Below are 24,963 nucleotides of genomic sequence, written 5' to 3'. Positions count from 1 at the left end.
CGCGGTGCGGGCTCGCCTGGTCGCCCGTCGGAGCGGCATTCCGGGATGCGCCGCGAACAGCCCCGTATCCGCGTCCCGCTGGACACAGGGACCTGACTCTTCCTTCTGGTCCTGCGGGTGCCGGTCCTTCCCGTAGCACAGCCCCGCGTTTGGCACGCGGAGGTGTGAGGACAGGGAGAGTTTCCAACAGCGAGTCGAGCTGGAGAGGGAGTTGGTGCCGGCAGCGTGCCAGGACTGTGGGACGTGGAGCTGATGCTCTGTGGGGCTTTTTGACTTCTCACATAAATCCGTTTGTCAGCACAAACATACACAGAGATAAAGCAAAGCAGGTGGTGCACAGCGAGGAGCACAAATGGACTGTGGGGGATGGCTGCAGGAATAAGCTAGGTATCGTAAGCAGCAAGAACAGCAGGGTTTGCATCCCAGTTGAGAAGCCTGTATGTCTGTGGCCTTCTAGAAGCAGCTTAGCTAGAGCTCACCATACATAAACTGCAACAAATCCTCAGGCTGAACTGGTCCTTGTGAGAGAAACCTGGGTGTTACAAGGCAGGCGCAAGAGCTTGGGTTACATCTTCTAGTTCTGTGGGAAGGCACAGACAGAAGAAAGGGGGAAAACTCCAGTGATAGGATGCTTGCTCTGCAGGCCTTAGCAGGTACAAGTTGTCTCTCAGATGAGTATGTCTGATTTTTAAAAAGTGTTCTCCAATCAAACATGACTCTGAAGTGGTAGATAAAGATCTGATGGGATGATTCAGTTTGATCTGAATGAAAAAAACAGAGTTTAATTTTTTTACATGTAAGAGAAGAAAATGGCTTGATTTTTTTTTTCAGTTCAGTTTGGCTTTTAACCCCTACTGTCAAGTTATGTTGCATTTTTAAGTCACTAATAGTGTGAAGAACACAACAAAAAGAAGTGGTGTGCAAGCAGGCAGTTTCAAATCTTGAGTTAATGTGTATTTATTCCATGCTTGACTCTTCTAGTTGTCAGAATTTGATAGTGAGTGATCTCTTAAGTTACATTTGTGTTGTTTCTCTAGTATCTACCCTTCTTCTGTATGTGAAAGTAATATCTCTTTCTTTATGCTGATAGTTAAAGTAGTATTCTTACTTTATATCTGTGTTACAGTGTGTTGGCATGGTCCTCTCATACATGAAAAGCCAGACCCTTCTACAGTCCTTTCAGAGTGGTGTAATTGCACCCCGAGGCAAAGCTATGCTGTTTTAACTGTTGAAAAGGACATGAGGTTTTGTCTGTGCAAGTCTTCTGTGTGAAACCGTGTATAAGTCTGTGGACTACTAGAGATGATGAGGTTACCCTGAGGTTTTTCCAGATAACTCTTGTAAAGATACTGGTACCAGTCCAAAAAAAAAAGTTTGTTCCATGGGAATTCGTACACCTATGCTGTTTTCCTGTTACTGAGCACTAACACTCATTGAAAGGATTAGTGAACTTTCAGTGGTTTTGCTCCCCATCTCACTTTGCATCCCATGACAGATTGTTTGGAGTCTCTAGGTAATGAAAGGCCTGAAAGTCACTATTGAAAATCAAAATAATAGGTGCCAGGCTAAATTAACTTTCACGTCAGCCTATAAACTTCCATTTAAATCCAGTCTCTCCCTGTCTCCATAAGACAGATCTGCCAACATGTTGGCTGGGAGTCATAAAATTCTGCCCCAGCCTTGTAACTGCTGTCTGTCATGTTAACCATGTTAACCATGACAGACAGCATGGTTAACATGACAGACTTCAGCATAAACAGTCTTCCCTTGGACAAAGACAAGACTACCCTATAGCTGAAATATCCTTTTCAAAATTATTGATTTGCAGCACAGCCTCTTCAGGTCAACAGATCTCAGGGTATAAATCACATTATCCGTGGGCAAAGAAGTACCTCACCCATAATGTGGATCATTTCCCTGCTCTGAACAGAATCCTTATTCGTTCAGAGGTTTCAGTTCTACAAAGCTGTTCCTTCTGGCAACATCTTGTACTTCCAGGTACACCTGAAAGGATGGAGGCAGCATATAGGAAAATTAAATAACATATTTTTTCCTATCGTGCTGTTACCTATTTACAGGAAAGCCTGTACTTTTATATTCTAATCCAGGATTGTGTTGCTTTCTAGTTAGTTCCCTCCAGCAACCTTAACCAAGTGGCTTTTAATAAAAATACCACTGTCCACAGTACAATTTGTTCAGACTATATTAATTATGCTACATATCAACACTTCCTACAGCATCTGCCAATGGATTTTAAAATTATTTTTTTTCTAGAAGTGTGTCTTTCATTGTTTCATCGTCAGTCTGACAGTTAGTTTCCTACTCAAGGTCTTTATGTGCTTTTGAATGCATGCTGCTGAGGTGTACCATGCCAGAGCACAGCATGTTTTTCTTATTCCTGCCATGTCTTGTGTCCCATTTTTAAGAATATTTCATTTAGTGTGGAAAACTAAAGTTTGATAGGTCTCATACATGTCTACCTTTTTTCATTGCTACCTAGAGGATACTTTAGTGAGAATTGTTTTGTTCTTTATAGCATAACCACCACTTCTTTTGCTCAACTCTGAAGTTGTGTTAAGGATGCTATGAGAGCTTGTCTCACATATCCCACAGTCATATATGCCTCAAATACTAACAGAATCTCCTAGTTCAGTAGCTGGACTTCCTTGCTGGGCATCAACTCAGTCCATGGCTGGACCCCAGGCCCCTTGCCTATCCTCTGACTCAGACCTCGTGTCTTTATTGATACAGGTCTCCTTCTACTCACTGGCTACTCCAGTTTGTACCTTGCTAGCAAATTACATGTGTTCACATATGCGTACAGTGTTAAGTTCACCAGGAAAACATAGATACACTATGCATGATTCCTCCAGTTGCTAGTTCCTGGACCTGCAGACCTTGAGAGTTGCAGTATCTTCTGCAGTTGCTGGCACTTAGACCTTGCAGCAGTATCACACATAGGACAGAGAGTGAATTACACAAAAAAAGTAGTTAAGAAAAGGATTTAGTAAGAAGGAAAAGATGTGATCCAAGTGCAGGATGTGATCAGAGAAGCATACCCACCAGCAGTCTGTTTAAATGCAACTTGCCTGTTTTTCTTCCCCCCACTCCCTACCTCCTTTGTCTGATGTTTGTTCCTCTCATCCTTCCCTTTCTCTGCTTTTGCCCCCTCCTCTAAATTTCCCATAAATTATACAAAATCTCATAAATGCCTTTTGATATCCCATCCACAAACACCCTCAGAAATACCATTATACATATGATAATCACACCTTTCCCCTTATCAATGACAAAATTCATGTTGAGTCTGTTCAAGGCTGTGTGTAGTTCCTCTAATGGCATTAGTTCCTGTAGTGACCAAAGGCAACTTATTGTCCCTGTTATCACCTGCTCATTGATGTTTATTTGTGTGTCATGCTCACTAATGTTTCTTTGTGTGTAATCTATCACTTTCCTTGGGTTTTGTTGTTTATTTTGTTTTATTTATTTTTGTTTATATATTGTATATGATTATGTTTATATTATTATATTTCTATTTTGGTTATTTTGTTTATTTATTTATTTTTGTTTATTTTGTTGTTCCTTTTGTTTAAAGACTACTGAATAGTCTTTAACCAAATAAAGTAGTGAACCAGATACCTTCCCATCCCACCCTTCCTTATAGTACCCCTCCTATTCAGATCAACCTGAGTGCATTACCTCCTTCCTCTCCAAATAACCACAGCAGGCATGGTTGTGAACAGGGAGCTGCTGGCTGCTCACTGAAAACCCCAGCAAGGTGATACAGCACCATTGCCCCCAGCATACAGCTGCCTCTTCTCATCTGTTCATTCCCAAGAGTTCCTCGGATGTTAGTTCCTGTTTCATGGTTTTAGAGGCTGGTATTCTGCTTAATACCTTCCTTAACCCCCCACCAGTTCCAAATGATCACACACGTAGTGGCATCCTCAGTTGTTACCCCACAGGGCACTTTTAAGTATCTAGAGTACCACTGGTGGTCTGTTTCTCGGGTTATATCTATGTGTGCAATAGGGAATTTCAAGACCTGAAGCTTCTACTATACCACAGATTTTGGAGAGAGAGAAGAGATTCCTTTTACCAGTAGGCATTATAAGCTCTGTAAAGGGTCTTCGTTTGATGCAGATTAATCATTGTGAACTGAACAATTAGCAATTACACCTGGAGGACAGGTTCACTAATTAATTCTGGATATCATGATATAAATCTGCAATTTATTTTGATATGATTACAAGAATGGATCTTCTAAAGTAGTATTATTTAAAAGTGTTTTAAGAGCCTTTGTTGTGATTTTTAATTAAAAATGCAATCTCAGCTTTTACCTGATAAGCAAACAGGTCTTGTGGAGGACTGGAAATTACTAAGTTAGTGTTGGTAAAATCACCTTTTATGTGCTTCTCTGTTTGAAAAGTGAAAGGGCAAAATCCTTTCATGGAATTGTTGCAATAATATTTTAGTGTTCTTAGCCTTCACAGCACATTTCTTTGAAAACTGATGGAGAATATACAAGTGAAACTAAATATTTCATTAAACGGGTAGTAATGGATTAATAAAGTAAGTGAGCGATTGTATTGCTTGGAAATACAGATCTGAGCTGCCTGTGATCCTGCCGTAATTTTACAAATAATTTTGTGGCAAATATGCACTGTCTTTTATCTGAAGACAAAGGGATGTCCCCACAGCTTAGCATGAATACATAATTCCTCTTAGCACAAGGCATAGGATATGTTGTATTCTCCAAAAATATGCCATAAAGACTTGCTATTTGATTTTCTCTGAATTCAGAAAACTTTCGTAGCTTAAAAGCAAAGATGGATGACCTTTATCTTGGTATTTTATTCCAGTAGTCTTGGCTAATTCTTGCTTGTTCAGTAGCAGTTAAAGGCTTTGATACATGAATGAACTACCGAGTATCAGCTTCTCGATATGCTACCTGAAGCTCGTTTAGAAGTGAGATGCTTCAGACTACCTGGTGAACACATACACAGCTTAAACATGATAACTTGTTTGCCTGTTAAAGACTTTGTTTGAAACCTCTGCTCAGGCCTTCTGTTACCTGCGGTGGAGCAACAGTGAGTTGTGGTTCATCAGTCCTCAGACTGATGAAGACCTTTAAACTGTTTCTGTATTGGCAAATACCTGATTCTTACCCAAAAAGGCTTTCTCATCGCTGGAACAAATAATAGATGTGGACCTGCTTTATTTAGATGTAGAGGTGTGGACTAGGGTGGTGTTATAAGTTTTTCAATGTTCTGAGTGTAATACACATGCCAGGATAGTTTGATATACCTTGTTCACTGCTGTGTTTTTACTGGGGAGTACTTGTTTTCTGTAAGAGCACTGAAGTTGTAGATTCTTGCTGACAGTGATGCCTGCCACAGGGTGTGCCTGTCATATAAACAGGTGATAGAGTTTCTCACCCTTCAAGACTAGCCAGCTTTCTTGATGAACGGGTGCAGGATTTAAACTAGCATAGGTTATGAGAAGAGTGAACAGTAGAAAAGGAAGAACAGAACTTAAATATTATGAAATTACAAGCATTAAATATTTTAACTTCAGTGTAGGTTAAATTCTTTTCTGTACAAACAGCCTTCCTAACCTTTCCCAGCCCTGTGTGCTTTCTTCCAATGTGTTATGTCTTGAAACCTCTGCAAGAGCTCTGCATCTTTCTATGAACATCTGCATCCTAAAACTGCAGTTATTCCCAGACTGTGAGGTTTTTGCTTCACATTCTCATCCACAAACTCCCAGCAGGCTGAAACCGGGAGAAAAGCCTGAAAGCTTTTGAATGTCTTTCTATGGGCCTTTTAAAGTAGCTTTAAATATTGCATCTATAAAAGCCTCACACAATGTGGGAAAGAACATGGCATTGAATAACTGGGAGGGAGAAAATGAGGTAAGTTTTGAGCAACTTTAAAGCAGACCTGCGCCTGTGAAGAGCTGGGCACATAATCCTGACCAGTGTCTCATTTAAGTCAGGGAAATACATTCGTGAAAATGCAGGTTCTTTGCAGAGTTGTTGCCTCGACTCAATCAGTAGTGAATTATGGTCACTTGAGTGGAAAAAGTCTGGTGTTCAATCACCTGATAATTGTTGTATTAAACTATGTATTGGTCAGTATCATTAAAACCATATAACCAGATTGAAACTGTGCTGTGGCATCCCTGTCCAGGGCAGAGGGATTGGAACTAGATGATCTTTTACGTCCCTTCCAATTCAAACCATTCTATGATTCTGCTTAGATTGCAATATAATGTGCAAATATTTGAAAGATGCCAAGTTGCTACACAGTATGGTTAGGTAATCTGGGAGTGTGCAAGCAGTTTTCCTCAGTAAGAATATGCCAGATACAACGTTTGTAATGTGTGTAGCTATTTATGCAATACAGTTTTGTGTTAAGGAGTTTTTCTGCCCCACTTGGTGCCCTGTAGTATAAGCAATAACTTTTTTTGCCATACAAATGGGGAATGCTCAAACTACTTCATACGGAAAGAATACCCATATTCGATACTTTCATTATGCTATGGAGTCAGAAGTACTCAGCTGGAGTCTTTGTTGATTTTTCAAAACATCTTACATGTTATGACAGTCAAATGACTGCCAACAAAAAATATGAAGTAAATTAAAAGGGTATTGTGTTTGACTTGAGTTTTTTCTATGATCATAAAGGATTTTAGATCATCAGTATACAGCAGTACTTGTTAACTTTTAATGTTTCAGCACTATAGGAAATGGTTTAGTTGCAAGTCTCATGTCTGATCATTGATCTCAGGGCCTGGTTTCCCACCAGGTATTTCCATGATCACTAGTTGTTTGCCATTCTGTCCTAATATTTTGCTATAGTAGGCCTGTAAATGAGAAATTGTAGTAGGGATTTTGTCAGTGGTTTCAGTATTCCACAGACACCTGTCTGTTCTTTGTAGTGTGTTTCAACTGGGTTTCTTGAAACTTTCCTTTTAATTTCTTTTCTCATGTTTTCACTGGACCATGTCTTCCAAATAGGTTTTTTTGGGGGATTGGTTTTTGGGTTTTTGTTGTTTTTTTCTTTTTTTTTACTTTTGTGTATTTTTCTCTAATTTTTATGACTCACAGACGGGTGTGAAATGGCCCAGCTGCTTCTGTTTGATTCTTGCTCATTGATATGTCATCCTCCCATTTGTCAAGGATGTGTCTGTCCCAGAGGAGTAGCTACTTATCCTGTGTAGTTGTAGCAGGTTAAAAGCCTTCTCTTTATCCTGCTGTATAGAAGCTTTATTAGTGGATATGCCATCTGTTTCACCCTCACAAGTTGGTGTGGTATGATGTGGTTCTGTCCACCTGAACAAATAATAAGGCACAGTAGATAAAGGCAGTTAGTGCCACGTTCCCTACAACTATGTTGCATGATTTGGTGTTTTTGCTTAGAATCACATGTAGTCAGTCTTCCCACACCAAGTAGCCCTTGGTTTAGACCCAAGTGTCCCTGCTAAGGGTTGGGATGCATTTTGTAGGTATCTGGTCTCCAGATGAATCTAGTTCACGTGCCCCCAAACTGATCTCTAAGCCAGTGCACAAAGCAGCTGGAGGATGACCAGAGGCTGCAAGACTCCTGTGTGGGTCAAAGCTGTGCTGAGATAGAAGAGGGACAGAGCTGGTGGGCAGCGTAGGGGAGCATGGCGCAGCACCCTGCCATCCAGGACCACTACCAAAGTCCACAGCGTGTGCCCCAGGTCAGGCCCAGCAGTCCCACAGTGGGAGCGCACAAGGCTCACGATATGAAAAGGGGAATGGATAGGGAACAAGTCCATACAGTTATAAGTGATACTGCTGTCAGCAGAGCATTTTGCTAGTCTTGACCAGTGTGCCAGTGCTGAATTTTATTATGACTCAGTAATGCATGAATAAATGAGATAGAGCTTTTTCTCTGAAGGGTAGTATGTAACAGAAAACATCCTGCTGGAGGTTTTAATTGATTTTGTCCTATATGGGATGAAAACATGCAGCCTGTGTTATTACTGTACTAATTTAATTTTCAGGAGCCTGCATGCATTTACAGTGTTAGTAAAATAATACCTGAAAAACATAAGCAACTTGTATCACTAATTCTAACATTCTAATTCTGTTTCTTGAGGAAATTAACTTCAATTATTTTATCATCCATGTCAATGAGCTACGTTAGCAATATCAGTTACTAAGAATATATCATACTGTAGAGTCAAGATCTGTGTCATATGTTTAATAAATGCATGGAGGATGAGAAATAAATCCAGTATCATAAAAATATTTATTTCAAATTCCGGTACACATTCAGAGTATGCTCAGAGAAATTTTATATAGCCTGCTGTGAGATGTCCCAGGGATCTGTAAGACATTAGTATTTGAGCTCTGACTTAAAAATACTTTCCTCTGAAAATAATTTTCAAAGATTTATGTACAAAGGGTATAAATAGTGGATTATTTGAAATACAGTCAAAGCTTTGTTTCCTGAACCAAGATATCAATTAGGCTGAACTATGTTGATGTACATCACTGCACACTATAATGAACTTTCCTTTTGAGCCACTCTTTTTTTAATTTGACTACCAGTTTATGGAGGTTTGATTCTAAAAGTAGAAACAACTTATTTTGCTATTCTCCATTTGGAAAACCTCCAGTTAAATGAGAAAGCAGCAACAGACCACAGAGCTTCTAACATCACTTTTCCTTGTACTGATTCTTCAAGTACAAAATTCTCTTAAACATTTCAGTCTTGAAGGCATTCTCAGTGTCAGGAAACTAGTCAGAATACCTGAGAGAAATTTCAGCCTGTTCTGTCAGTTTGAAACCCACGTATACTAGGATCCCAGAAATGAGACCTCTCAGCATGCACTGTGAGGTTAATTCTAGTTTATATGAGTCTGAAAAAAATTAAAGTGACATTTAAAATAAAAATTTCATGCTATTTTTAGTTGTTATTCTCAGATAGTTGCCTTTTTCAAGGAAAGTCTACCAGTGGAAAAGTTATAAACACTATGATGCAAACATTTTAGTTAGGAACATGGTAAAAATTCCCATCATAATGACATGGGTGTCTTACAGGAACTGCTAAAGAGGGCTTTAGGTTTCTTAAGGAAATGGCACAACCTTTTCTTTAGCTACAGAGTGTAGAGCAATTGTTTAAAAAGACACCACAAGGCAATTCTTTTAACATCAAGAGGATAAATGTGCTTGGGAATTAAATCCTGTTAGAGGAAAAGGACAGGTGACAAGAAAAGGAAAAGCCTTGTAATAAAGAGTTATTGATCACTACTAAATCATGATGACAAGAAGTAGAGAGTAACTAATTAACCTGTTTTGCAGAGCAATGTTGGCATAAAACCTACTAGGCTTAGTATCATAGATGTTAAAGACATCGCAAAGATAAATTGTAGCAATGAAGTATTGCTATCCTTATTAAAGATGTTGTTAAGACCCCTTCTTTCTGGGAGAGCTGAGGTCGCAGTCACAGTAAGTAGAAACTAAGACATGCCTATTTCCAGCTTACTGGTGTTTGCAGAGGATTCAGTGGCAATGGTAACACACCCAAGTACTACATTTGCATACACATCTTTACTTGTGATGCCTTCCAGTATGTATTTTTTAAAGTTTTAAAATTACAGTCTGGATCATCTTGGCACAAAATTATACTCCTTTTTTTTTTTTTTTTTTAAAGTAGTTAGTTTTTTAATATTTATTCCTCAAATTTAAACCAACATTGCTTATGCTTTATTATTTTGTCTTTGATATACCTCTGTACTAAAGAGCAAGTTAAACTGATTTTTATTAATTGAATTTGGGTGGTAAGTGCAAAAGAAGAACAGAGATGGTCACTTTTGTCCTTCAGTTCCAAGTTCTTGTGTTGAATGCTTTCTTCCTCTTCTTTGTAACTAAACATTTTGAGTTTCAGGCTACATAATTACATTGTTAATCTTTCCAGATAATAGGGTAAGGTTCAATCATTGCTTCTATCCCTGATTTTAGTACATTATGTGGATCTCAGCTCTCCATGTCTACCATGTCATGTGATCAAACTAAACAGGGAAATATAAACAGAAATTTTGCTTAACAGTAGTTGTAAGAAATCAGAGAAGATCTAAAAAGTGTAATAAAATTATTCAGAATATAATTCTGAAGTAGATAAATATTGTTTCATATTTGTAACCAAGATATTAAACCCTGCATTTAGTTACGCTAATGTAAGTCTGTACCTTTTACCCAGGAATAAGTATTATGTGGCTCTGAGCTTGCAATAAAACCTGCTGTAGTTTGTTAAATATTTATAAATCACATATTAACATCAGCACTTAAATATTGTTATGAATACTTATTAGAGTCACTTTCATTAGTGTATGTGTGGGCATGTGTGGCCATCTCTGTGTGAGAACAGTGAGTTTGTTCTGGTCTTTATTGGTGTAGGGGTTTGTCTGGGCTCGAGCAGAAAGACAACAAGCAGTGGCATGGATCTGCTGGTGAACCGGGCAGTAATGTAGTCTATTATTTAAACATGATCTTATTGGCAAGCGCATTGGTTTTGTTTTATTAAAATTCCAACACTTCACATTCTTATTAATCACTTTCCTACTCCTTCTATTCACTTGTGCTCTGATGCCTGTGCTCTGGTACCCATAGCAACACTTGTTAATGCTAATGAAACTGCAACATCCTAAGCTCCCCAACAGAGCAGCCCTGTTAAATATGGCTATTAAGCACAGTTGTATTTCTGTTAGTTCCAGCTCCCAGCAGACACCTGCTCTATAGAAAATGTCCTGAGTTATTAGGATTCGGTAACTCACAGCTTTTCTTAAAGCTGTCATTTGACTGGAATAAAATTCGCATATTCCCAGACAGCGGATGGTACAATTTCTGTAAAACTGACAAGTGGTGTTAATACTGTGGTATTAAGTATCCTTTTGAAGTGCTCATTTGCATTCAATGAAAAAACAGGCAGGGTTGAGACTGATTGATCTTTGAAGAAGCTACCGGATTTTTTGTATCCTAGAGCACATGGACATTTTAACTAAATATCATTCATAGTGTGTTAATAAGCAGAAGTAATAGCTAAATAATTCCTCATGAACTCAGACTCAATCCAACTTTATAGAAGTATTTGAGCTTTTTATGAAGGTAGGGAGATGATTATGTACATTGATTCTTCTTTCATTAGGAAATATATTTCCATGTAGTATTTGTGAGGACAATAACAGGGTGTTTTATTTCCATTATTCTGAGTTTTGGTTTTGAATACTGTTTATCTAGCAAGTCATTAGTCATCCATCTTTTATACTCTAGAAAACAAAGGAAAAATCCTGTAATCAGTATAAAATTGCTTCCAAGAATATGACCACAAATTAGGGAATGCTGCTGTGCCAACAAATAGATGCTGCAGTGCCAAGACTGCAAAACAAGGAAGCTGTCATGTGTGTATTTGGAGTGTCAAGCTGATCCTTCCCGATAGTCTTTCACTGTAGCTCAAAAAAAAAAATGGATTACCGGATAAAGCTTTAAAACTACTCATTCCCTAAAGAGTTTGAAAAGCAGCACTGTTTCGTGCAGAATTACCTATAGGAATCCAGGTTGGTTCCTCAGTGTACCATATCTGGGGGTTTGGTCATTTTGATAACTAAACCGTTTTGCCGTGTAATCATTGTGAACTTGGGGGAGGGTGCTCAGCCTTTCTGTCTTCCAGCTGGCATCTGTTGTGCTTTTAGTGTGGAGTGCCAGGTTTGCTAGGTGTCTCTTGTATTCCTGTCATTCTTTCACCCTTGTTCTTTACATATCTAAACCCCCTTCTTTGCTCATTATTTGGACTCCTTTATTCACCTGTTTGGCTTTGCTTTGTTCATTTTTGTTTTAGGATCATTTCAAGTTCTTATGCTAATCTCCTCATAATATTAACCAGCTGTATTAATGAGATAATAAACCAGACTTGCTGGTAATGAATTGATTCATTCAACTACTGGATTTAATTAGAAAGACACTTAACATTCCAGCAGATGTTCTTATTTTGATTCATTATCCTTGTGTTACCAACAGCGGGCTTATAAATATATACTTTTCATGTCTATATTTACATCATAAACTCTTCAACCTAAGGCCGTGTTGTTGCACTATAGACTACAAAAAATGACATGAAACCTGTAAATGTCTTAAGCAAATTTGTATTATTCCTTTTTCATCATTTCAGTTCTCAGACTATGTGAAGTCTTCAATTTTCAGAGTATTTCTCATCTAATAATAATAAATTGATTAGTCCATTTTAAATTAGATAGATTTCTTCTTCCCTAGTTAAAAACCCTTGTCTTTGGACTTATCTCCTTTCCTTTTGGTCTTGTGACTCTCATTCCTTTTTATCTAGTAGCAAAGCTTCAAAAAAGAATACTATGAGTGCCCCTCTCCTCAGCATTCCCTGCAAACTAATTTAGAGACTTCCTCCCTCAGCTTGCTTGTTGCCAGTTGGAAGGGTCTGACACTCCCTGAGCTCTGGCATTCGAGGTTACTCCCCACAGCCAAACCTTGTGAGGTAAGAGTCTAACAGTGAAGTTACTTCCTTTATCTGAACCCCAGAACCTCCACTTTCTAGTTAAGATAATATAATTTGTGCAACAGTGTTCAATTTGTCTTCAGATCTAGTCAGAACACTTGGTTCAGATATGCAACCAAGAAGAATTGAACACTCTCTATTGCATTTAGTGAGTTACATTTGCCTACACTGACAACAGTGGGTTTTGCAAAGTGAAGCTACTGCTGGGTGTCCTTGTTAGGAAGTGCAGTGGTAAAATCTTAATGATTTCTTTTCCTTTGTGTGTAGTGCCTTTGAAGAAACCTTTCACACTTTATAAGGCATGCTTATGGTTAAATTGTATGAAACAGCTGAGGCTGTAAAGCTGAGAAGAGGGGAGCAAGCTGAGGTGAGAAAGGGAAGATTTTGTTTCACCTTGCTGCTTCTCACCCTGTGCTCCTTATTTTGGTCTTGCACTTGGTGGACTCCTGTGTGACCATTTTCAACATTATGGAGCAAAAAGAAAGGAGTAAATGGTTCTGTCTGGTAAAGACTTGAATTGACTGTCAAAGCATTTGTCAAGCCAAGGAGCCAGCACAAGCAGAAGGGCAACAGTAAATGGTTAGGAGTGGTAGGATAAGGTGGAGAAAGACAGGATAAGACAACATTGTTGTGCTTCGTGGTGGCAGTAACCTATGACACTGTTAAAACCATGAGGACTTTGCCTTTCACAACTCCCTTTCAAATGCTGAATCTTTCCTTCCTTTTCTTTTTGATATGTCTATTGTATTTGCCATAAAATCATATGGAATGTTGTTTTGTGATAATCAAATGTGTGATTGCGCAGGTAGAGTACATTGCTTGTTGTGCTATGGTCTGTGTTATAAGAGTGTGGGTGTAACGTTTACTTAATTGTGCAAACTAACATTAGTTTTGAGTTCAGAATAACTGTATGCAAAAGTAAAAATTTTCCAGTAAGGAAAGTAAATCCATTTTGAGGTTACTGCTTCATTAGCTGTGAAGATTATTTTTGTATTATATTGTAACTACTCTTTAAATAAAATAAGGCCATATAATTTCTATAACAGGTAGACTTGTTTTTTGTTAATTTTCTTTAATCGCTGTTTTAATGGTGTGTACAGCTCATGCACAGGGATTAGAATTCCATTGCTAGGTGTCCTATGGTTATTTATAACAAAAAATAATGCTTATTTTAGTTTTGAAAGTAATTTATGTAATCCAGATTGCTTTCTCTATCAACTTATTGTCAAATATCTTCAAAGAATTCATTTTATTTTCCCCTAAAGAATCGGGTATATAACTTATTATTTGTTTTCAAAGAATATATTCCTCTATTCTCTTCTTTCTACTAATCTACATTTATTTAGCTCTGAATTGGCTGTAAAAGACCATGATTTTGTCTGTTCTGGTAAAGGTTGAACGATGTGGTGTCAGCTCTCAGTTCTGTGAATGAGAGAGGGATTGTCTTCATTCCTGAGTTTTGCAGGCTTTCTGTGAAGGCTTTGGGATACATGTTTGCATAACCATCATTCTGTTTTTCTGTCAGGCAGAGGAGAACTCAGTGGCGACAGGATGATTTGTCAGAAACTTAATGGATGGGTTTTATAGGACTCTCTTCTTAAAGGCAGCTGAGTCCTGTGCTGTCCATCACAGACACAAATAGGAAGGGGGTTAAGTGATAAATTTTATCACTATTAGCTGTTAATACATATCTGTTCTCCCGAATGGTAAGCAGGAGGGCCAACTGAAGCATTGCAGGGAATCACACGTTCTTTGAGTGAACTGAACCAAAAAAGTGCTATTTGTTATTAGCAAATGCAGAGTAAAATACAGGAGTGAACACAAAGAATATCTCCACTGTCTTGTACATTAACACTTGATTCACAACTTACAATCTTTGAATCAGTGAAGGCAATTCGGTGGTTAATTCAATGATCCTAAAAGCAAGCAAAATACCGTAAATAAAAAGTAAAGAGAGAAGAGACTGAGAAAAAACTGTCCTGATTTAGAAAATTTTTTTTTTCCCACTGTTTGACATTTTCAAGCCACTCCTTACCACAGCACATGAAGAAGGATAAGAGTAGAACTAACCAAGATTTGAACCAGGACAACAAGGAATGAAGGACCATTAGGAGAACATGAAACGTTGCTGGAGGTTTTTGTAGTAGGTGTTGAAAGACCAACAATTTTAAACAATGCAGAAAGAAATCCATGGAGAAAAAAAGAAAAGTTGTTTAACTGGTTTAACAGAGGCCCATATAGCCTTTGACTTAAACTCTCCACCCTCAGATTTCTGGAAGACTGTGCTTTTTCTGTGATTACTGTTTGTTTTCCCTATTTTTATATACTTCCTAGGGAATTGCTTTTTGCCCTTGTCAGCGAGGGCACATGCACTAGAGGGATGTTTAGTCTGTCCCTGTGAAGTCATTCTTGTTGCAGTAGATTCTAAGAGAAAAGCTTGCTACTTTTCCCTCATTTTCAAGAGTCTCTGCATGTGTGAGTCTTGGAGTTTGAGTCCTGGATCTGAGTGTTTTTATTTCTCTGTTAGCCCTGAGCTGTGCTTTAGTTAACAGCTGCAGTACCTGTGGCCACTCTGCTCCAAATATAGAAACAAAGTTAACTGTTTTGCAGACATTTCAATATATGTTTAGCTTTGTTTGTACTCTTTTGATATTTGTGCTACATTAGTCCAGTAAGTGCTATGCTAAAGGCTGTGCATCATTGTTCATCTCTGTTCATTTATTCTCTTGTTCAGTGTTTTTTGCAGCAGATGAGTACAAAGATATTTCCATGGATTCTTTTTTCCCTCCACTCCTCCTTTAAGTGCCTTTGAAAGAAATTGTATAAGCTTCTGCAGTTTCCACAGTGGCACAGTAGTCTAAAGTTATTCTCTTTTAGTGTTAGCTACTTTCTTTGGGCAGCAAAACAATCTTCATTGCAGTTTATTCCTTTCAGCAACTCACCACTACAGTTGAAGGCTAACAGCTCTGTTTTTCCAGCCCAAGTAATTGCTATTCACAAGTACTCATTTTGAATAATTGTATTAGCTCCTTGTCTATGTTGAGTTCCTGCCCTATACACCTATCTGTTGAAATTTGGTTTGTTGAGGCAGATAGGCACTTGTTTATTTGGATTTCTAAATGTTTAAGTAGGTCATTGCAAGAGACCTAAACTATAAATGAACAAAAAGCAATGTAGCTGCTTACTGGTCACAGCTGAACTGGCTGACAGAGTATCTTCTTAGTTCACTTGGCATCAGCAATTGCAGAGGAAATTAAGTTGTTCTACTTTTCTCAATAAACATGTTTTAATGATTCTTCAGGCTACAAACTAATGCTGACTGTAAGAATGGACAAACTCAGACTCTTGCAGGTGACATCAGTTTAGTGACTGCTTCGTTCTGTGGGATAAACTGAATTCAGTGCAACCCAGCAATCAGTCTTCAATCAAGTCACTGCCTTTCTGGGAAGCCTCTACGGTTGTGGAGGGAATATATGTTGTTTCAGGAGCAGCATAGAGCTGATGAAGCTGTGTTTCGTATGGTTTTGTACCCTTTCCCACATGTTGCTCCGGTAGCCTCATCTTACCCCAGTTCCCAGATGAGAACCCTCAAGAGGAGCCATCGGCACATGCTGTAGCTGGTTTGGAGTACTGTGTGTCAATACTGGCAGGCCAGACACCGATGGACAGTGTCTGCAATGGATCAGAGCCTCGTTCCCCTCTCCATGCCTCTTTTACCTGAACAGAGATTTGTACAGAACTTTTAGGAACTTCCTGGGCCCATCTCTGAAACTCCAACCCTTCTTTGGTTATTTCAGAGTGTTGGTAGAAGGTGGGGTAGAGCACTGCTCCATTAGCATTTTTTCCTAGGAAAAAAGATAAATTGCTATGATTTTCTTAATTATTTTTCAGATTTTCCATGTGGGCAAGTTACCAGATTATCAGATTTATTGTATTTGCCAATGTATAAAATATATATGATTTTTGTAGAGTGAAAGTTGACATTGCTTCTTCTATCTGGTAAATATTGTTAATTAAGCTTCATTAACTATACACATTTAAATATTCCTGTGTGACAAAAGACTTGAGAGAAGGCCTTTTGCATAATTCTTTAGATATCTTCAGAAACTGAAACCCAGGAGGTTCCTTCTAAATATTAGGAAATGATTTTTTCTGTGAGGGTGTCTGAACACTGGCACAGGTTGCCTAGGGAGGTTGTAGAGTCTCCATCCTTGGAGATACTGAAATGCCATCTGGACATGGTCCCGGGCAACCAGCTCTAGGTGGGCCTGTGTGAGGGCCCTGCTTGACCAGATGATCTCCAGAGGCCCTCATCCTCATTCGGATCTCATCCATTCTATGGTTCTGTGAAATTTCATTTTTCTGCAGAGGTGTTCATGTCCTGCAGGAGTTCAGACACAGAGAGTTTATTCTCCTGCTGCACAAGCTAACTTCACATCACAAGAGTCAACAACACCCATGACGTTTTCAGTTTTCAACCTCAAGAGTGCAGGAACATCGGGGAGCTTTTTTCTGTTTGCTTTTACTCTCCTTTTGCTATGCAAAATTGATGTAGCTAAAATTGGAGATAAAATTGAAATTGGCATTTGCTTCCAAGATAAACCCTTACCAAAGACTGAGATATGATTAGTTTGGAAAATGAATACCACAGTTTATTTCTGGACAGCTAGAATTTGGTTAGTTTAATGGGACCAGTTATTGAAATCTGCTGGTCACAGAGTGTTTCTTAATTAATTCCACTAGTTTATGCTAGTGGAAGAGCTTATGAATTTACACCACTGTTATTTAAATGGGGAACACACACATAAACCCTGGGTCAATCTGTTTGTTTCCAGTACTGCTTCTTGAACTCTGTCAGGATTGGTGCTGTGACCACTTCCGTGGGGAGCCTGTTCCAATGCCCAGCCACCCTCTGGGTGAAGAACAAGAGCCTTTTTCTAATATCCAACCTAAACTTCCCTGACACAACTTCAGGCCATTGGGTCTTGGGTCCTGCTACTGGTCACTACAGAGAAGAGATCAGTGCCTGCCCCTCCTCTTCCTGTCATGAGGAAGAGACAGTATCAAAAGCTGTGCAGAAATCCAAACAGATTACATCAACTGCCTTCCCCTGATCAGCTGGGTGGGTTACCTTGTCCTGAAATGAAATCATGTTTGATAAGCAGGACTTTCCTCTCATGAAGCTGTTTTGGCTGTGACCAATGACTGCGTTGTCTTTCAGGTGTTTTTCACTACTTCCCAGAATAATTCACACACTGAACACTTCAGTGCTCACAGACTGATGGGCCTGTATTTTCCACGGTCCTTTGTCTTGCCCTCCTCTAAAATCAGGGCAACATTCACCAGCTTCCAGTCAGCTGGGACCTCTTGGGATTCCCAAGACTGCTCAAAAATCATTGAGAGAGGTTTTGTGATGACATCAGCCAACCCTTTGATTCTGGGATGAATCCCATTAGGCCCCATGGATTTGTAGGGATCTAGCTGGAGCAGCAGATTCCGCACAATTTAAGGGTCAGCTGGGCGTTGATCGTTCTCGCTGTCGTGTACAATGCTTGAACTTGGAGAACATGCCGCGGTGACTCATCTCTGTGTGCTGTCACTTTGGCAACCTGTGTCTGACTGGTACAGCCATAGCCTATTGAACATTCTACAGGGGGCATGGCTGACCCCTTCTCAACATCTGTACAGTTAGAAGGTGTTTCAGTGGGCCTAAGCTTCCACATGGTAGTAATCTTTATCAACAATGGTCTTTTCTTTTGTCATAGAACAGTAAGTGAGAGGCAGCTGTGGGGAAAAAAAAGCAACACAAAGGCATACAGACCGTCAAGAGTCGATCAGAAAATTGTAAAGCACTGTGCAGTAAATAAAAGTATAATTAGGAAAATTAACATGCAAAACAGTTTGTGCTATATAGTCTAAAGCCTTCCTGATACTCTGAGCAAGGTCGCAAAGGGAGTAGCTTAATTCATATCAACAGGTAAACTACGTAGGGAGAGGAAGAAACTTCCCTTAGTAGTAAGCAGAATACTTGTGACTTGGTGTCAGCTGGGAGTTTCAGTTGGGGCAGATACTTGAGAACTGTCCTGTGCTTACCTCCCACTGTCCTTCTTGGAAACAGTGCAGTCAACCTGCCAAGCGGCTTCCAGGCATCTCATTCGTGGAGTGATCCATGCAACAGAACTGAGACTCGAAACAAGTACTGCCTAAAAGTACTCCGAGTGATGTAGTTTTATTCACTTAGTCAAAACTAATAATTCCTTTCATTTATTTTAGATACTGAGTGTGTTTTGGAGCCTCTGTCTCTGCCAGAAAGTCCAGGTGGCGTTGATGCTGTAGAAAGTTCTCCCTGTGTGCCTTGCATTTTCTGCAAAGAGTGCTATGTCTTAGCAGAACAAAGCCAACTCCTGAAGCACATGATTATTGAACACAAGCTCGTCATAGCAGATGTGAAACTGGTTGCAGATTTTAGAAGGTAAGGGTTATATCATTTAAAATGAGTGTGTATGTGTGCAGATGTAGTGGAAAGCTTTGGAAAAGTAGAGATCATCTTATTTAAAAGGCATTGTGAGAAGATATCTGTTACCTTTTTTTATAAGCTCTTTGCTGCTGGGCTGTAAGGTTGTTTTCCCATTACCTTCCCACTCTCCAGTCCCTAGATGTTTCTGGAACTAGAGGGCTCAATTTTAGAATGCATGGCAATTTCTTTGTTAGACATTCTTTGACATATCCTATGGACTTCTCAGGTCCTGTCACTAATCAACAAGTTGTGTGCAAACTAGAAAGCTGTCTTTTTAGTAAAGCACAATCCAGACAATCAGCTCTCCTAATTTGGCAGTTTATTTGTATAGGACAAGACTATATCTACCACTGTTTAATGTCCTAAAGCTGTGTATTGTACACAGAAGCTGCTCAGTACAGGATCTTCCACATTCTAGGATAAAATTAATTTGTGCTTTTATAAGGTTGCCATTGAAATCACATTTAATCCCTAACTTTAAGTACTGTAATCTACATACAACTGTAACTCCTTCTACAGCTGTGTCATTGATCATCTCAGCAGGGTCACATTTGGCTTTCTCTCTCTTAACTTCCTCCAGTAGCTGGCATAGCCCCAGCTGGCTTCTGACTTCAGAGACCAGGCACTTGCTTGACATTTTGCTTTCACCCACAGTAATGTATGAGCCAGGAGGAAGGCTAGACAGTACCTGCCAGTCCGTAGATAGTTGCAGTGTTCAAATGTTAGCTGGATAATTTCTCAACTAAAATGAGTTTTCTAGTAAGTTGTCTGTTATTAGTTACTCAGCCAAAGCGAGTAAATTGTGTCTATGAAGATGCAAAAAAAGAAACAATACAATGTAATTTAGGAAGAAAAATGTAAGCCATATAAATCTGTAATCACATGTTTGAGCTTAACATTGCTTAAAATTGAAAACTGATAGTTGTTTTTGTTCGCTTTTATGCTGAAGGCAGACAGAAGAAGAATGTACTGTTCTTTGGAGATAGTACTAATATCTTCAGGTAAATAAAGGAATCAGAGCAGCTCAGTCATGGACTGCCAGTTTAAGTGTCCTTGGGGGAATTATTTTGTATTAATAGAAATGTATTTTAAAATCACCTCTTCAAGAAAATGCCCATTTAGATTCTCTTTGCTGCTAACGCAATTGGAAGGTAGCCAAATCTTATAGTAAGGGGCCCCAGGATGTGAAATGATAGAGTTGTTACTCTGAAATGTGCTTTCTCTAATTTGCAGTATCAGTAAAATAGTCTAATAGTATGCACAAAAAAGTGAGTATATTCTGAAATGTTGAACTGAGGTGTGGAAAATACAGGGAATCAACTCGTAAAACATAATATTATTTTTATACCTAGCAATGAGTTACAACCAGTCTTGGGAACAGATTTCTTGATAGAACTGCAAGAAATGGATAATCCAGAAAAGACCAGTACTAATGGAAAACTTCTTTTTTTTTTTTTTTTTTTTTGACTTTGAAGAATAAAGAGAAGTTAGCGCAAGGGGAAGAGATAAGGGGAATAAGCTTCTGCTGCATGACTCAACATGATCACTCATTCTGTCTCCCTGGAAGTATGACAAGGCATTGGTTTTATTTGGTCATTGATTATTTGGGTTAAGTCTTATGATGTGAAATCCTTTAACAGTAATTTTCTTGGCACAGACAGTTATGGTTAGGTGAGTTTGTACCAGTGTTCATTTCTCTCAGTGCAGGGGACAGACATTTAGTAAATAAGCTCTTGAAATCTCTTCATTTGCACATTTAAGTCCTAAAAGCTCAAGGATGACTTATTCTGGAAGACTTGCTGTTCTGGGTAGCAACAAGACTGTTTCAGTGTGCATTATAAACAGTGGAGTGGGCAGGGGAACAACAAAACACACCTCTCAGATACTGACATCTAATGACGGCTTCAGTGTGCTTAGCTGTCTGCTGTACCAGAGGTTAGTGGCACAATTAGCAGAAACAAATATGTGCTGATTCCTTGGCTGCTGTGGTTGAAGTCCTTATATATTAAATTAGATGATAAATAGAGGTAATGTGAGCCGCCATGGGATGTGATAGCTGTGACAAGTAAACTTACAGATTGTACAAGCATAAGCTTGTAAAAGCTGCAACTATTTAGAAATACCCTCATAATAATAATATCTGATTTTTTAATGATTCTTTTCCTAATTTAATGGCACATAATAAGAAGCTATCAAGGAATAGTAAGCCTTGCCTTTACCTTACCAGCTCTCCCATGATTTATATCATACTTGAGTCATAAGTATAAATATAAGCAAGTATTTAAGCATTTTCAGATTATTTATAATAGTAAAATTCCAAATAATTAGCACAAAGATTGCTTGGTTCCCTTCATGTCATATAAGTGAAGTGATGATTTCTTCTTGGTTATATAGTAGGTTCCTAGTTCATTGAAATCTAATCTCAGTTGGAGTCTGTTGGTGCAGCTGTAATACAAACAATGATAGTACAGAATGTTTTTAAACAGCTGTAGTTGATGGGTTAAACCTTCAAGATGTGTTTAGGGCTTTTCTTATTCTGTCTGCTATCCCACCCCTAGGTGTTCAGGGACTTAATTCTTCTGTATTTCTTCTGGTCTCTCAAGCTACAGCTTTCAATGTAACTCCACAGGAGACCAGCCAAAACCTCACTTTTGTCAAGTTGGTGTTTTTACTGAATTTCAGATTCCTGACTGTATCTTGCAGAACACAGAGCACAATATTTTGGGAATTGGAGAGTGCTCTGTAATATATCTTTTCAGTAAAGATGCATCTGGCACTTCTGTCTGAAGATGTGAATAGGTCACGGTGTTTATGCAAAGCATGGTACAAATCTGCTTATTGAGTTCTTCACCACAGCATGGTTAAACCCTGTTTAAGGGAAACTGAATTAATTTCATAAAATGGAAAACTAATATAAAGGAAGCAAAACCAGAGAAAAGAATTAGAACAAATAATCACATTAGGAATTTAGAGGATGGGAAAAAAAGAGCTGATCAACTGTTTATTGAACTTTTTTGGTGTTTCTTTTTTCACTGATCATCTCCCCCTTATTTTTAAAGCTACATCTTGTACTGGAAGAAAAGGTTTGCAGAACAGCCTATCACAGACTTTTGTAGTGTGATAAGAACAAATTCAAAAGCACCATTAGGTAAGTGTGCTGCTTGCTTGCTCTCTGATGGCCAGATCATGTGGTAATTTCTAGCATATACTGCTGCTTTGATGAGCCAAGTGTGTCTGACACTAGGTCAGAAAAATGCTTAACTCTTAACCACATATTTAAACTTACCTTTTCCAAGGATTATAGCGTGTTCTTCAGCACTGCACTAAGTGAGGATGAGCTCAATACATGCCTAAGAGCACTGTGCACTGGGGCCTGTTGCATGTCAAGGCATAGAAGCAGTGCCACTTACATCACGGCTGGGGAAGTGTCAGTACCCACTGCATAAATAATTGGTGACAGTCCTTCCAGAAATGATGAGAAACATTCCCAGTGTCTTTTCTGACTTCACCCTGTCCACCATCCCCACTGATACTGCTAACTCTTCCTGGACGTCAGGGCCACAGTTACCCTTCCCTTCCCCTGCCACATTGCTTACTGTCCCAAGGGTATCAGGAGACAATATCTTCAAGGAAGGGGTACAAAAACTGCAATTTTCTGGGCTCCAACATGAAACCAAAGACCATACTTTATCATTCTGCTGTGTTGGCATGGTGGAACATTCCATCATGAAGACAGTGTTGACTGTATGAAGGAAGTGTTTCTCACAGAAGTAGCTGATGCATTACTTGGTCTTCCCTTTTTTAGTTTACCTAAAAGCAAATAAGAATATTAGGGCTTTTCTGCTTCTTTCATTCTCCATGGAGACCTTAAAAGAGAGGAAGCAAGGCATGCAACTGGTGTCCAAGATGTGGAAGGTGAAAACTAAGTACAAAATGGCTGAAAGTAATTTTTTTTTTTAATTAGTCAAAATAATTTTAAGAAAACTAGTCCTACAAAACATGAAAATCATGCAAAAAAATCATAATTGTGTTTCTCCTACGTATGTATGGTTCTGCTTCTGAAATTTTAACACTTAGCACTCAGTTTGAAAATTGCAAATCAAGCACCTGAACACCAGAACTGTAAGATATCTGTGACCCTTCCAGAGAACCATGAGAATACTTTGTTATTTGTTTGTTAAAAAATTTGTTAATTTTAGTGGACACCTCCTTCAAATTTGATAGCACAGAAATCAGAGTGTTTGTCTTACTTCACACAGGCTTCATATATAAAAAGATGGGAAAGGATAAAATTCTGTCAAGCTTAAAATTGTAAAAGACTTAATAATGGAGGCTTCAGTTCACCAACCACATAACCCTTTGTCCTGGTTCTGGCCCAGATCAGCGGGAAGGGGCGTGGCCAAGACATTATGTTATTCAATACCATCTTATGTCATTGCCAGGGACTGGGAAAAAGGGTCTCTCTCTCTCACTTCTAAGAAGAAGGACGTTCCTTTCCAGTCAGGGGAAAGTGTGGTGTTGTGGGAAGAGCCATTTGGTACTTCGTCGAAGCCTTTCCATCTAAAATTCTTTCTTTGTCTTTCTTATACCTTTTGCTATTAATATGGTTGTTGTTACTGTTCATTTTCTTATCTCATTGCTGTTTCCAGTAAATTGTTCTTATCTCAACCCTTGATCTTTGCCTTTTGTGCCTCCAGCTGGAGTGGTGGCATGGTTTTTCTTTTAGTGTGACTATGGCACCCTTTGATTAAGAAATGAGTAACTTTCAAATGCAAATTGGTTTTGTACTTTTTTGTATTTTCTTACATGCTGAGTCACTTTAATGTAATTTATTTGAATCAGACTTGTTGTCTTATTAAATTGGATATGACCATAAATCGTAAAAAGATTAGTAAACATAAAATATGTATAAAACATATAAGTAGAAATGTAAATTAGGCAAGTCTCAATGCATGCTGCTAAACAGTTGTAGTGCATATCTGCAGATGCAGAAAGATCTGATGGTAAAAAGTAATATGATAGGTCAGAGCAAGGGAAGGATAAACCAAATAATTATAGCTACTGAAAACTGGCAATTACTTATGGAAATAACTAAAAATCTCACGTGCAAGATAAAATTAAAGGTGATTTCATGTTTCTTTCATGCTGACTTTAATCTGTAACCAATATAAATAATTGTTTTATGCCTCCAGAAGATCATAACAATCAGAACCATCATAAAAATTAATAAAGCTGGTAGTGAAGAAAATCTATATAAGACTTTTGTCTTTATAGCACAGTATAAATATGTATATAGAAATATTTAAGCATGTTTCATTAAATTATGAAATTAAAATAACTGACTTTTCTAGATTAAAAATCATAGTCTTACATTCTTAACACATTCCAAAGGTTTAGCAAATTATGTGTCAGAAATATTCAAATCAGCTGCAACTTCCCATTCCTTACTTACACTTTCTAATCTCTTAACAGAAGAACAGGACAATTATTTTCTTTTATGTGATGTTTTACCAGAAGACAGATTACTCAGAGAACAGCTTCAGCAAAAAAGACTGGTAAGAAATTACTGTTGTTTCAGTTTTTAAGGTAAACGGTCCAATAAAGTAATAGGCATTTTAAAGTGAAATCATTTTTTTGCTAGATTACAAAATTCTGATTTTTTTTTTAAGCTCATTTCCCTAGCTGTTGCACAAATACACAGAAACCCCCTGTTTATAGATATTTCCTTGGAACAAAATTGCAGGTTGTGTGTCAGTATTGCACACAACTGGAAAATAAGCTCAGAACACTGAAAAAGTCTGAGTGTGCTGAACATTTTTCTTCTTGGCAACACAGGCCTTTTAACCCTTCATTATGCTGTTTCTTCTGATATATTACAATTTTTTACAT

At 38.4% G+C, this 24,963-nt stretch overlaps 1 protein-coding gene across 1 annotated transcript in view; it reads left to right on the top strand.

Moving 5' to 3' along the window:
• Positions 1-24,963, top strand: part of ZNF277 (zinc finger protein 277) — a 49,725-nt gene that overhangs the window by 247 nt on the left and 24,515 nt on the right. Inside the window, exons 2-4 of the mRNA XM_050324056.1 lie at positions 18,831-19,029; positions 22,134-22,222; positions 24,547-24,629. Of these exons, the coding sequence (XP_050180013.1) occupies positions 18,831-19,029; positions 22,134-22,222; positions 24,547-24,629 (371 nt within the window). The remainder of the gene's footprint in view (positions 1-18,830; positions 19,030-22,133; positions 22,223-24,546; positions 24,630-24,963) is intronic.

Source organism: Myiozetetes cayanensis, unplaced genomic scaffold, assembly GCF_022539395.1.
Source record: "Myiozetetes cayanensis isolate MyiCay16 unplaced genomic scaffold, myiCay2020 scf3, whole genome shotgun sequence".
Classification (NCBI taxonomy): domain Eukaryota; kingdom Metazoa; phylum Chordata; class Aves; order Passeriformes; family Tyrannidae; genus Myiozetetes; species Myiozetetes cayanensis.
The sequence above is the reverse complement of the archived record's forward strand: the minus strand, read 5'-3'. Positions and strand labels throughout refer to the sequence as shown.